The sequence below is a fragment of the Ambystoma mexicanum genome, chromosome 12 (assembly GCF_040938575.1).
Source record: "Ambystoma mexicanum isolate Mex_15411 chromosome 12, UKY_AmexF1_1, whole genome shotgun sequence".
In the NCBI taxonomy this organism is placed as follows: Eukaryota; Metazoa; Chordata; class Amphibia; order Caudata; family Ambystomatidae; genus Ambystoma; species Ambystoma mexicanum.
Window position 1 is genome coordinate 694,673,794 of NC_090936.1, and position 15,039 is coordinate 694,688,832.

At 44.2% G+C, this 15,039-nt stretch overlaps 1 protein-coding gene across 3 annotated transcripts in view; it reads right to left on the reverse strand.

Annotated features, from left to right (window-relative positions):
- CELSR1 (cadherin EGF LAG seven-pass G-type receptor 1) overlaps nt 1-15,039 on the reverse strand; it is a 526,468-nt gene that overhangs the window by 19,028 nt on the left and 492,401 nt on the right. For 2 of the 3 annotated variants that reach the window (XM_069629236.1, XM_069629235.1), the window contains exons 28-32: nt 14,708-14,834; nt 11,650-11,775; nt 8,020-8,156; nt 7,551-7,660; nt 5,116-5,283 (exon numbers count right to left, since the gene is read on the reverse strand). In XM_069629236.1, the coding sequence (XP_069485337.1) occupies nt 5,116-5,283; nt 7,551-7,660; nt 8,020-8,156; nt 11,650-11,775; nt 14,708-14,834 (668 nt within the window). The remainder of the gene's footprint in view (nt 1-5,115; nt 5,284-7,550; nt 7,661-8,019; nt 8,157-11,649; nt 11,776-14,707; nt 14,835-15,039) is intronic. The other variant, XM_069629237.1, reaches the window with a different exon arrangement.

Here is a 15,039-nt window from a genome sequence, read left to right on the forward strand (position 1 = left end):
TCTACAAGGACCCCTGGAGAAATGTTTGTCCATTATATAATTATAACATTCCTAAAACATATTCTACAATTATAAAATGATTTGAAATTGTATTTGTATTATAATTAAATCTATATTAAAGTGTAATTACACACATTTACAAAATATTTGTTATTGGAAACAGCTCATTAAACACTAACATGATATTTCCACCAAAGCATCAAGAAACAGCCTGCAAATCAAACCAGCCAAATGTACTCATAAAAGAACTTTTTGATTACCGTGAACTGTTCCCCAAGGTAATTCGAAATTGCTCTTATGTCAGCGTAAATTGCCCTCTGACACTCTGACTAGCCTTAAGTCACTGCCACAATCTGCATGGCAATGATCCATCACAATCAGCATAAAGCGATCTTATGAACCATGAAACTGCCCTACAGTGGAAGGATATTGTCCTTGGGGCAGTATAAAATTCCACTGACAATGAAGGGACCACACAAGAGCCATATAACATAAGTTGCATCAGTGCGAAAGTGACACCAGATCAAGAATTAGGTCTAAGCTCTTGTTGGTTTAAAATAAATAATCACAGTGCGGGACTAGGCCTCAACTCCAAGATGGTGGCTACTTTCTATAATGGCATTTCACTCTCAGCACTCAGCAAATCCTATACCTAATCAAATAAAGTCTACCCGCGAGGCAACTTCTATCAACACCCTCCTACCCCCATAACCTACCCAGGTACCTACAATACCGTCACAGGTCTCCGCCTCATCCGAAAACTCTTGGGGTTCTGGGACGATTGTTCGCGTTTCCCAACATATTCATGATAAGCCCCACAATTCTCATTGTAATTGTTCATACCATGTGTGTAATTGTCACCCTCACATAAGCTTTCAGTTTTCATCTGATATGCCATTCAAACACCACATATCAGCATGAAGTCTTCTATGTCACTGTATCTTGTTAACTATTCAACCATGTCCACCACTCACAACATGCTTAATACTCCCCCTTATGTTAATTTGTGATACTGTTTTCATCCAAAGACCCACATATTTCTTTTTGCAATTTTGTGACCGCTGACCTGACTTTCTGGAAGTAAGAAAAGCCCTCTGCTTTCCTTTCCTTGCTTTGTGCTCATTTTTATGGGGAAACGGATCAGTCCCTAAGGCCATCAGTACTGGGAGACTGCCTCCCTTGGTGGATTTCTTGTATTTTGAAAGCTGCCCACATCACCAAAAGCTAAGTGCGGTTAGGATACATTGTATACTTATAACATTTTCTTTTGTACCTTTGTGGTTACAAATGCAATGTGTCCAGGATGGGCTGGTGGAAGCAGATATTTTTCTTACCATGTTTTTGCATTTGGCCTCATAATGCCACAATAAGTACCATATTCCCTAAAAAAGCTGCGCCATGAGATGTCTGCCTGTTCTTTGCCCATGTTTTCCTTTGGCCTTCTTCCTGTCCTCTCGGGTGAAGTAATGACATATATGGAAAGCCCCTCGCCAGGCAAAGCCTCTGCTTTCTCGGGCAACGTGGTGGTCTGGGAGTGTGGCCGGATGTTGAGGCTGAGACTGTCTGGTCCCAGTCCACATCTGTGTCACTGAGTGTCTGTTGCTGGGCACATTGTTTGACCAGTGGCTGTGCTTGATTGGACATCCCCTGCCAGTGTGAATGGTGTAGATCCTTGCCATTGGTGGACCTGGTGGCAACTCCAGTCCCAATCCTGGATAAAAGGAACAGTCCTGCCACCATTCAACAGATCATCATCAGAGCCAAGAGCCCTACAAAGAAGTGCAACATGCTGAAGACCTGAAGACGACCATTGCAGCTAACTAACAGAGTCCCTGTGCAGCCCTGGTCTTCTGTCCTGATCTCAAGAAGACCCTCATTGGTGCTTCGATCCATGGACAAGTGGGAACAACTAGTCTTGCCCCCTACTCGAGGACCATTGCCTACTGAGCCTTCGGAAGTTTCCCTGGACCACCCTGTGGACTGACCAGCTCTCTCCTGAGCTACCTCGCTGCAGCTGTCACCATTCCAAATGCATCTTTGGAACTTGGAGATCTTTAATATTAGTGCTACAAGACACCTGCTCCTGCTTTTACAACCTCCCAGTCCCAATAGAATCTTTGCAAGGCCTGCTTCTTTGTTCACCAACTGAAGATCGCCTGTCGCTGCCTCACCGTGTTAACTGCTGTTGAATCCCATCTTCTTCTCTCCCTGGAGGTCTCCTGAGGTCACCTGCTTCACAAATGTCTTGTTCAGTTTGTGGCAAGGATGACCAGCTGGCCAGTCTCTGGAACCATAATATAGGTACTGAGACTGACTAAAATAAAATCGGTCCCCGAAAATGACCTCTGTGCCCAAGACCCCTTAACCTCACTTTGACCAAACCCAATGGTATCTAGAACCTCTGAACTGGTCTGTGGGAAAATCGGAGGAGGGGGCTAAGTTGACATAGCTGTTCACCCCGCCCCCTCTCCATCTCCTCCACAGGGTTACATGGGAGTAAAATGATGGCCCTGCCTCTCCTTTGCCTGGCTCAGATCAGTGGTGGTCTATTCCAAGATCCCTCCCCTGCCCCACCGGGGCTTCGTTAATGTGGTGGATCTAGGAAGATACTCACCTGAACTTTTCTAAACCTTTGGAACACTTCATTGCAACCCGTGGCATTGCTCAATCCAATAGTAAACCTACCTGAACCATCTATCTTGTGGAACTGGTGATGCTAGGCCCCATTCCATCTCAGGGCTGGACTTACTTACTTAGAGATCTAATTGTAAGATTGCGCTTAAGTGTTTTCCCAATTTCTTTCTAATTTGATTACCTAACTGTTGTTCCACCTCCTTATTGACTTTACCACACACAATTATTGAAAGTCTTGCATATGTTTATGCTAACTCTTGCTTAACTGTCTTTAAGGTTATCTGTAGGGGTTATATTTATTACCCACACTTGTGTATGTATATATATCCTTGATAGTAGTTTCATGATAATACTTACCTGAAGGTTTCACTGCTTAGTGTGTATTTTAAAGGCCTAATAAATCATTGTATATTTTCGTACTTCTTAGTCTAACTGGAATTATTGGAGTTCGGTGTGTGTGTTTCATTGTAGCCCTAGGCTACTGTCACACCCTCATGAGTCTAAGCTATGCCAATCTGCTACCTACCTTGATTCAGTTTGGCTATACGTCAGTGTCTTTCCTGTTCACCATAAAATCCACCACAAGGTTTAATTTTGGAAATCCCTCTTAATAGCTGTCCTAAACTCTACCTCAGTTGTATTCAAACATAAAAGATGGCACTGTGTTAGTATGTGTGGCTTTTCTGTATCCTTCTACTGCCTCTCACTATCCTGGTGAATGAACCATCTGCGTCTTCCTGACTCTACCAACACAACATAATATTCCCTCTGAGGAGCAATGCAAGGAGTTTCATCAGTCTAACTTCAGGAACCACCTGCCCGCTGCTAGAGGCATCCATTACAGTTTAACTGGTCAACCTCATCCATGAGCAGTTGACCATTGGGGTAAAGTGGTCAGCCTGAAACCTGGACCACTGCAACACACAGGAACCAAAATATATTTTTGCAGGTGACCACTGAAATGGGATGTGCTTTGATCAAACACCTTCTGCTAAAGGGGGTGCGTCACTGCAAAATGCTCCATTCACCACAGAAAAAGCAGCAGTTACTAAATTATGCAGCTGATGGTGGCATCCTAAATTGGGGTCATCTCAAAATGACTGTATTTATTAGGTGGCACACAACAGAGCTGGCTTTGGAGGTCATCTTTGATCATCCTCGATAGTCCAGAGAGGGTAGGCACGGGATCTCGACATCCTGAAACTTTCAGGGGGGTCTGGCATGAGGGCCAAATATGAGGTTCCGGCAAACTGTGCTGCGTTCAAGGGATCAAAAATGCACTTTGCAGCGAGTGCCCTCATATCTTTGGAGTGGAATCCAGCCATTGGCAGGGGTTTCCATGGGTCCAGTAAAAGCCTCAGCTTGTTTGAGTTTCTGCATGGGTATTTGCTGTCGCCCCATTTGTAAAGCTTGGATGGGAGTTGTTAGGATGTCTACCAGAGACCTGACCAGGAGTACCATCAGTATGTTTATGATGATCCAATGGTTGTTTTTAGAGACTTTGAAAAGTAAGCGCATGTCACCATTAGGTTACCTGGTGGAGAACAACTCATTGATCGAGCAGAGCAGGTTGAAGATGTGAGGTAAATATTGTTGGGGGGTTGATAAAACAGGCTAGCCTTCGCACATGGTTGTTTAAAATCTCCACGGTGTTGTTTCTCTTCTCTTATGACACTTTCTTCGTTTCTTTTAGTGATTGATGCCACTATGGCCATAGTATCACTGTGTTCCATGCCTTGCGCTACCTCGTCTTTCCTGCTTATATGTTTCTTTGCCCATTGTCTGACATTTACCCTTGTGTCTCTCCAACCCCTGTCCCCATCTCGCAATGCTGTATTTGCTACGTTCACACATATTCCAAAACAGAAATGGCATGACATGTCATGTCGTTCCATAATATCCCCTCCTGTCACTCTCCCTTTCACCCCATGACAACATCACATTTTCTAGCATGCAATTTTCGTTACACCTCATTCCAGTCCATCAAATGTCACCCCATCACAGCGTGTTTCATTTTCATTCCATCAAATCCCACCAGACCGCACTTTCAGGCACCATGCCTCAACCACACCTCGCCCCATCCCACATTAATTTAGCCGAGGATTTGTAGTACTGGAGCTTCAAATATCAGCAATTAGACCATTACAGATTAGCCTAGTCAAAAAGTATTATGTGGCATATTCTTTTGACCAATAAACCCAAAATCCAGTTAGCGTTTTAAGGCGAACTGTGACTGTGCAAATGTATAAACTAGGAATCACACGGATGATGGCCTTACTAACTGATCATGCTGCATTAGCCCTACTGTAGAGAACCCTCAGGGCCAGTCAGCTATTCTGTACATGTGTCACTTCGTATTCCAGAGGAATACTGATAGATTGAAAGGGTAATTACTGACAAGCACTGTCTGGAGGTGGTGCGAGTCTGGAAGCTAAAAGTAGAGAAGGAAGGCCTGACACTCACAAGTTGAGCTGGGTTTACCTTTGGGTGTGCTGTGCACAGGGCCCCGCTCGTTATTTTTGGGGGTAGTGGGGTTCCACTTTTTCTTTTTGCTGGCCCCTTCCTCCTCACTGTCTGAAGAATGCGATGAGGCATAAGAGCTACTGTGCTCGTCCACAGACAGTTCACTGTCAGAATCCGAGTCGCGCCCTGCAGAAGGGGGAAAATGAGAAGCAGGCAGGTTAGTGTGGTGAAACACAATACTGCAAATATAACCATTTGCCAGGTGAACTGACGAGTAAATGACAAGTGGATAAAAGCTCATCAGGATCTGATCCCCCGAAGGGCCCAGTGTGAAAGTACAAGGAATTTAAAGAGACAAGAGCACCCCTCCAAACACATGTCAAGCTCAAGCACATCCACGGGACAGGGCGCCGCAGCCAAACTCCCCACAGGAAGGATTAGCACTGTGTACATTTTTCATGTGATGGTTGCCGAGGGCTATACATTCACCCGCTTTTTTTCAGGCCTAGATTGCACAATGCATGTGTACATTTTCACATTTCTTAATAGTTTTTTTCTGGGATGCATCCTCTAGTGTCATGGTGTTTGATTATTATTTGAATTTCCCCCAAAGTGTCCATCCTCGCCTTTCAGTTTGGCACATGTATTTTAGCATAAAAGTAAAATCAGAACATTGTGACTGAAAGCTCATCGGCTTGGGATGTTACTTCCATCCTCCTGAACAGTGCATTATAGACACTGCTTTTTATATCAGAACATTTTCGCAGTCTCTAAATGGATTTCTGCAAGGGCATGGTTTTTCTGTGTGGCACATTCACATATTTTTTTTCAGTTTGTCTAGTGCTTGCAAGCTGTGTCATCTGGGTACCTGTGCAAGAAATCTCTTATATCTGTGTTGACACAACAGCAGTGAATGGTGTCACAAAAACGACACTATTCCAGTGGGGGCTGCGGTGGAAGACCGTGCGATTTTTGAGGAGTTCTATGCTGAATATTGATGAGAAACCATGAATTCATGTCGAGTCTGTTTACATATTCGTGGTGATTCTGCCATTTCAATGGATTGTACTAGCCAGTGAGTCTGTCATCCCGGTCCTTCTCACCGACGTCCATTGCAATATATCATGTTTGGAAAAGCCATGCTTACAATAGTCTACACATTTGCCTTGAAGTGCAAACAGGTTGCAGGAAAGGTCAATATATTCCAGACTAGAATCATGCCAGTGGCTTAAAACACGCGTCCCAGCCTCTTACACTACATTCTGTGCTGTTTTACAATAAATGTCAAATAAAGAGAAAGGTAGGAAAACGGAAAAAGTCAAGAGCTGCTCCCTTTTAGAGAAACTACCTCAATTTAAACAAATATATACATTTTATTAAGGGTTTCAAGATATAAATCTCATAAAATTGAGAAACACTGTACATGTAAAATATACTTTCAGACACTCTAAGACTATACACGAATATAATAATGACAATACACATTCAAAATTCTAAAATTAGAAATGTAAATAATACATCAATCTATAATCAAACCTCTGCAGTAAATCCTATTAATTTAGGTTTCTGATCCATCTGAATCTCTAAATATTTATAAACATTTTTAAACAATCTAGTATTGCTCCTAAATTGTAAACTCAACATGTTTCAGTCCTCTTAGCAGTGATGTGACTTTCTTCAGGAGTGGTCATAAACAGTATTAGAGTTAGTATGCAACTGGTCTGGAACCTTCTTTTACTGAAGGTTCATTCAATATAAGTGAAGTAGCTGAACTTCCTAGTGTAGATGCTCCCTTGGCGGATGAAAGAAGTCCACAGTTGTTGGGCGATTTTCTAAAGGGAAGATAATTTGCTTCCACAAGCTCTTCTATTCCGGGTGGTAGAGAACTCTAGGGTCAAATTCCCAAAAGTTGGGCGGGTCGGCTGGAGATATTACAGCACGTCTGTGACGCTTGAAACTGGATGTAGTAAGTATTACTATTCAGACATTATCTTGTTTCCTTTCACGAAAAGCGCTCTGTGTTTTCGACGTCTGGTTTCCTCAGGTTTCCTCAGTCATACCATCACTGAGGAAACCAGACGCTGAAACAAATTTCATGAGATTTTTATCTTGAAACCCTTAATAAAATGTATATATTTGTTTAAATTTATATAGTTTCTCTAAAAGGGAGCAGCTGTTGACTTTTTCTGTTTCCCTACCTTTCTCTATATTTGAAATTCTACTATTCCCAAAATCAAGGTATTAATCCACCCTGCTCCGGGAGTGGACATTTGGGATCTCCTCATTTGTTTTTTAGCTTACAATAAATGTTACCTCAGTATGAACTGGGCTGACCCAAGTGTGACTCCTCACACCAGTTACGAGAGCGACAAAGGCAATCATACAAAGCTTTGAGGGGAGGCATGACTTGGTGTGTTAATACCAGGGCACGCCGCAGATGTTGGAAGAAGTACCTTTGCTGTGACGGCTTGACGCTTTCCGATGGAAGATGGAAGAGTCCCCTTCCGTGCGACCGGCACGGGCTTGGCTTGAAGATACACTGAGTTTCTGTGTGGCTTCATCCCTAAACCAAAGACAATAACATCTCAGCAAGCCAATTCCGTCATCATCTACGATCAGGACGGGGCCACATCCCCTTTGTACAGGACACAGCATTGTGTGCCACAAAGTGAACACGGAAATATTAGAAGATGGCTTTACTCTAAGTTAAAAGTAAAACGGTCCCCAAAGTAAAGGGTGCATGCAAAAACCTTGTGAAAGACAGAAGGGAACATGCAAGATTGATCACCAAATAAAACCGGCCAAGTTCCAAGCGTACTGGTTCAGTGCCAGAGCAGAAGTTATTGAGAATTGTTATCTGCAGAGCAAAAACAGCAAATTCAGTAAAGAGACCGCAAAGCCAATCAGCCACCACCTGATTACCTGAACAGAGAAGCAAGGTAGCTACTGTGGCTCTTGGCTGACCTGACGGTGCTTTCCAGGGAGGCAGTAGACTCGCCGATGGTTGTGCGGTAAAGATTTGGCTCATCGATGTAGGTGTTGTTACAGTTTAATGAGCGCTGAAACACAAAATGAGGGTGTGTTAGCAGTTGTACAAATATGTGAATCGATACATAAAGCAAACAGTCAGAGATGATGCAAGAATGTCTCCTCGGGCTGTGAAAAATTTGCACCAAGTGATGCATTTTCTGAAGATGCACATTTTTAATAGTGCAAAAATGAATTTAAACAATATAAACTTGCATGGGCACAATTCCTGTACTGCTGCAAACATTGTCCTGCACTGGTGCAATATTTCTAGTTTACAGCTCTGTTTTATTTAGGCTATTGGTAGTATTCAAATAATTGAAAAACAGCCCACCGTACATTTGTAATTCCTACTCAATATCAATGTATTACACAAAAGCCCCCTTTTAGGTTCCATAGTTACTTTTTGAGCCAAAAGCATTGTCTTTCAACTTCCAGGCGAGCGCTATTGCATATTCTAAATGCCAAATCAATGTCTCCTTTTAAAGATCCTGTAAGCCACAGCCAGTGTAGTCAATGGTTCTGGATCATGAGACTTGTAGGTCCAAATATCTCGATAGCTGCAGTTTGTAGACTCTTGCTTAGACTATGACAAACGTGTAATTATAAGAGTTCTGAGTACTGCAAGAGCTGTTGAATGTGTACCAATGTTGGGATTGGTTCATCTCAGAGAAGAGTGGACTCATTGTTTATCATCTAATGGCCAACAAAATGTGTACCAATGTTGAGTGATAACACTGAAAAACTTTCCCCAAACAGTGCACTCGACCAGTTTCAAGAAGATGAGTGAGGGGGACATCTGCCCCCAAGTTGGCACATGCCTTTGCTTAACTCACTTCTCGGTCTTATTAATACTGTTTCTTTACTAAATTGTCTGCTCTGCAGCAAGTCCACAGACCTGGTGCTCCAGAGTTCACTCTCGAGACCACAACCAATGAGAAGGTAACACATTGACACACGGAGACATTAGTGGGGCATGCCAACAGGCAACCGAGATAACCAACCGGGTCTTCAGAATGTCACAGAGAACATACATGAGAACATGTATACAGAATACATTTCAGTGAAGATTATCTTTGCTCATTCTGAAAACCTCTTTTTACATCAATATTCCATGAATCAATGACTCCAGGCTATGGTGCTGGGTGCCCACATTACTTAATGAAACTGTGGACATCATGTCAGCTTCCAAATGTGGACTGCTTATCTATCAAGGCTCAATCCTAGGAGTGCTCTAAAAACACTTATGGTCAATGGTCATATGTGCCAATGAAGGGGTAACTCAACAAGTAGCGATCCTACTTTCATATACGAATTGGTTGAGGCTGCCGTTTCCTCAAATCTGGTCCAAAATGAATGTGGCCTGCATTCAATCAAGCAGTATATCAGTTCTGCAGAAATTATCCGACTTGAGGATTTGCCTGAATTTCGCCATGAGCTCAAAATGAGTCCCACACTGAAGGATATCTGGTGCTATGAGGCCATAGGGCACTTCATGTGGCGATGTGTGGGAAATTGTAGGGAGGATCAGGTTATGGAGGTGAGCGGAGTGTGCACAGAGAGCCTGCATGTTCGCCATTGCCCCACAGAAGTATGGTTCACACACAATACTCTTGATTATTTCTATGTAGAGTGCGCAGTTTGAGAACAGGTTGGTACAGTGGAGCTGGGGCTGGCTGATAGTCGTTTGTGACTAGAAAGAGTCTACTGATTTAGAGTCCCAGAACTCCTTCTAAGAGTCACTTTTTCGCTCTTGATGCATGGTGGCCAGGTTTACATTTGCAACTTCTTGGAAACCAACAACCAATCAAAACATCATTTGGAAGGTTATGAACATAATTTGGAAGGTTATGATACCAAAGGTTCAAGCTATTTGCTAAGTAAGAACGTTTCCAAGTCAGGTGTCTCTTAGGTTTGGCACTAGCCTCCCACCAACACAGGAAGTCGATGAGGCAGGGCTCCCATATGGGTGCACATTTCATTTTCAGAGACACGGGGGCAGTGCCGCCTTCTAACTACATGAAGTAGGAGCTATTTTCGTCTCCCGAAGAGTTGTCCTGTGATTTCAATTCGTGGTAGGCAGCAGCCCCAGGGTGGCGCGTGCAATTCCTGGGCGCTAGCAGAGCTGCGCTATTGGAAGGCATGCACAATGCACTCTCAGGTGAAGTACATGGTAGCAGTCTAGGGCAGTTCTCCTTCTTGAAATGTGACAGTTAAGCAACCGGACCTGTGCATGGAACAGTAGCTGAAGTAGTGCCTTCAAGGCTGAGTGTGCTTGGATTACATAACAACAGGAGTGGGGGTGAGCAATGAATGAGGATTGCAATGCACGATTGCTCAGTGCATTCAAAGTAAGCACTGTAACAGTCTGTGCATTTGGAATATCCGCGCTCGTTTGATAGACAGTTGGAGCCCAAGCAACAGTAGCAGCGATGGACGTTTGGGATCTGGGCTACAGATTCCCCCACAGCACCCTGACCTATGACACTTACACATGGGGTTCACTGCAGCATTGACAGGGCAGGGAGGCAGGCAACTGAAAACACTTGTCGGGTGAGCGCCTGGATATCGTACCTGGGTGAATGGCTGAAAGACAGGCTATCAGGAACAGGTTCCTACGGGTATTTCCTTTCCTTAATGTGCTGTGGCTGATACGCAGCTGTTAGGAGAGTAATTATATGGCTAGGAACTTAAAAACTGTAGGCTACGTTGTATGACGCAAGAGAATAACAGGTAATGGATGCTGCCTGCTAGAGCCAGCAATCAGTGGGGTGTAGTTGCGAGATTTACAAAAAAGCTGGCAGCAAATCCAGTGCAAATGAGTGTGTGTACCTCCGAAGGCTGGCTCCTTTCTCGGTCATCAGGGATATAATATATGGTGTATTAATACACACACATCGTGCACCCTCTGAAACATGGCCAAGTGGATAGTTCACGAGTTGTGCTCGCTTCGCACTCAAGTGATAGGAATGATACATTGCGGCCTTTCTTAGTTATTTCCAGAGTAAATAAATACATTCCATGAATTGGAGGCACTAAACAAATCAAAACCAGAGCAAAGGCTAAAGAAGTCTTTGACAAAGCACCTATGGAAGCTAGATCATCTCAAGATGCCAGGCTGTCCATCACTCAAAGAATGAAATCTCGATTCCTCGCCCATCGTTTCCACAGGCCATAACATAAGTGTTAGGGTTCCAAAAGAAGATAACTTTATAAGCTTCTAAACCACATCTACAATGATGTGCAGGGCAGGATTAGAGCATTAACACTGGAATGTAAGATGTTGGCCTCAGGTAAGGTCTACCCGTGGAGATGGGGAGGGCTGGGAAAAGTCCAAGGGGACAGTGTGCAACTCTAAAATGACTTAAGAGGCCACTGCTCGGTCAACAGAAGCGAGAACAAGCCAATATGATCCTCTTTGTGTGCTGCCCGGTATATATATATACATATCTGTCAGTGAAAGAAGTGAAACAGACACCAAACACAAACTAAGCATCATGGTACTCCAGTCACATGGCCTCTTACGGTTAGTAACGTGGCTCTCGTCGTGGTGGAATCATCTGGAAAAGCCTTCTTTCCGCTTAACGTATTCTTCAAATGCTTCCGCACCTCCTCGTTGAACACACAGTGGAAGAAGAAAATGAAGAGACCCTGGTTTGTTGAAAAAGAAGCATGAATTAAATGTCTAATCGGAGCACAATATTGTTTCATGCACTTGTAAGGCTGAGGCTTATATTGTGGAAAATGGACTAAATGGACTGGGAATAAAACAACATCGACTCATGAACCTTTCACGACCCAGGCGGTAAGGGGTTTACGGCGGCGTAAACAGCGCCGACCCTTACCGCCTGATTCCGAGGTCCCTTAGCGCCATGGAGGATTTAACACCTGCTTTTAGCAGGTGTTAAAATCCATGGCGCTAAGGGACCTTGTTGTTAATTACGCCACCGTAATTTACGGTGGCGTAATTAACGCCTTCCCCACTCCCATTATGCCCTATGGGGCAAAAATGGGAATGGGGAAGGGTAAATGGGTTAATGGGGACTTACCGCCCCGCCAACCTCGGAATGGGGCGGTAAGTCCCCCAACCACCATGGCGTAAACGTAGTTTACGCCATGGTGGTAAAGGTACGACCCAGGCGGTAACTTACCCCCTGGGTCGTAATGAGGCCCATTGCCATGTAACCTGCTATCGGAAAATGATGTTGGCAACCGTAGGTCTACATGAGAATTATGAGTCATCTTTATTTATAGGATATACTAGTATCTAATGTGAACATTCATAATATTAAAGACCATTTTTCAAGCTGTTTTGGGAAACATTATTTAGGCAGGATGTTTACATAAAAGCACAGCTTGTGGAACCTTGCTTCAACTCACATTATGGACTGTATTGGCCCTGCCAGCACCTGGAATAAAACAGTCCCTGCGGCCAAGTGTCTTCCAGCATTTGCTTTGCATGGTGGAGCAAGAGAGCACAAACCAGAGTTCAGCGGTAATTATTACTTTAGAACAGCTTCTTCCAGCTCCATGCAGAGCAGGTCTTTTGTTTAATCTCACCATCACTCGGGAGGATAGCTCAGTGGCAACGTGCTCGCCTTGGAAGCAAGACAACATGGAGCACCACAGGTTCGATCCCCGGGTCCGCGCTTAGAAACCTCTGGGTATTAAGCGTGCTATAAATAACCTATCATATCATAACTAGAGAACATGGCTATGTTTGCAGCTGTCCAGTAATGCACAAGCTGAAAGATGCCAATGAGCGATAGAATGAACTCCTGACACCAAAAGACACACGTCACTATCATGGGCATCTCGGAAAAATACAGGAACCTGCACTCGAAGCACATCTGACTACTCCAAGGTACAGCTTGTCATCATAATAGTCATAGTGAAAAACCTGAGGCTTGTCTGTGGAAATTAAACGCTGGGGCTGCCACAGCCTGACACATTTTAGCCCTCAAATTACTAATTGTTCAACAAGGGCTGGGACCCGAATAACAGGCAAATATCATGTTTTTCCTAGTTAATTTGATAATTCCCCTCTAATAGCCAACCACTAAAAAGAACAATGCTGCAGTGACCAAACAGGGCCGCTGAAGACGGATTGCTCTGTGAGAACTTGGACACAAAGCCTTTCCATAGGTGTTTGGACTCATTGACCATCATTTAAGAGGCCTGTATATGGGTTTCACACCCTGGCGGGGGGGGGGGGGGGAGACATGGCCGGTAACGGCCGGCCAGCCCGATCCATGGTTGGCCCGAGCAAAGTGAGGTCTGTGGGCTGTTACCTGGCCAGGTCCGCCCCCCCTGCTGGGGCGTGAAAGGCATTTGCACCCATGGGGTTCATTCTGGGTGTGAATGGCTTTCTTTTTTTCCTCCCTCGGGAGATTCATGCTGTTTGTGCAGCCAATCTCCAGAGGGGGAAAAAATGAAAAAAATATGGCCGCTGCCATAGAGTAAAGGCACAAAGTCCCTATTCCATTTCCATGGCGGCAGCCGGAGAGGGAGGTGCGGTGGACCGGAGCTCAAAGCTCCAGCCCCACAGCTAAGTGTGGAGGGAGGGAGGGAGGGGGTGGGGAGAGGTTTTGTTTGGGAGGTTTGTGGCAGGTGGGGAGGCAATGGGAGAGGCTTCCTGTTGCCTCCCCACATAAAAAAAGAAAAATGGCACTACCCGTGGAAGGGCCCTGGGCGGCTGGAATAGTGGGCAGAGAATGTTTTGATTGGCTAATGGCTCTTCCCCGGTTGTGAATGCAGTTTAAGTGCTGTGAAGACCACTCTGAAGTGGATGGAAATATTCTATCACCCATACCAGACCACTAACGGAGAAGAAGGGTTGGGAAGATATTTGTGTTGCTCTTGAGAAGCAGTGGAAAAGCTTCAGGTTGTGCTGAATGAAGCTTGAGTGGTTTGTCAAGAGAGGAAACCTGGGAGTACAGTTGCTACGATTTCAACAGCAACTGCCATGGACCTGTCGTGATGGGAGGGAAGGGTCCTTCCCTACATGGAATAGGGTACCTGAAAAGTCCAATAAAATGTGACAGCAGGAAGTGGGGGCACATTGATGCAGCAATACACGCTATTAATATTAAAGAAGTATGGCAAGCCAACTGGATTCTCACCAGAAAAACTGAAAATGGCAGTAGTGGTAAAGCAAAATAATGGGTTCAATGGCAACCATTGTCAAGATCCAGTGCCCTTGGTGCTAAGCGCTGGAAAGAAAAACGGGGTGTACGGGGGCTACCTATAAATAAAATACAATGCTTAATTCTTCATTCAAGTATTGGGCATGATTTCTTACTAAAATTAGCAAGCCCCTAGTCCTCTGATAGCAAGAAGAAATTCAAAAAGTGAATATCTGTAGACTCAACAATATGAAATGAGCTTGTAATCATTTCAATACTAACCCGCGTCTCTTCACATCTATAACCACCTCATTGTTTTTCTCCCACCTTGAAAGTGTGTGCACTACTGGCAAACATACCATTTTACATGACAAAGGCAGGTTTATGCAACACAAGTACAAGTAATATGACCGAGCACAGTGAAAATGAAAAGGAAAACGAAGGTACATTCTCTGTACCTGCATGCAGCTGAAGATGGCAAACAGGTAATGGAACGTCATGACGTCACTGTTCACTGCCATCAGTCCCAGTAACCATGTGGCGCTGACCAGAAGCAGGAGAAGGAAGGCTGTCCTCAGAACAGAGCTACAGAAGAACAACAGGAAACCGTGTTTATGTCCATAGCTACTCATGATTATTCCAATCCATCATTCTGATGGGAATAGGAGAAAGCTTTATTTGAACACTGTAAACGTCTAACCCATGGGGGACATCTCAACTACTCTTAGATTGGTGAAGAATGTGTGTTTAACGTATCTTCTTTCCTTGTTAAAAAATACGAACACAGCAG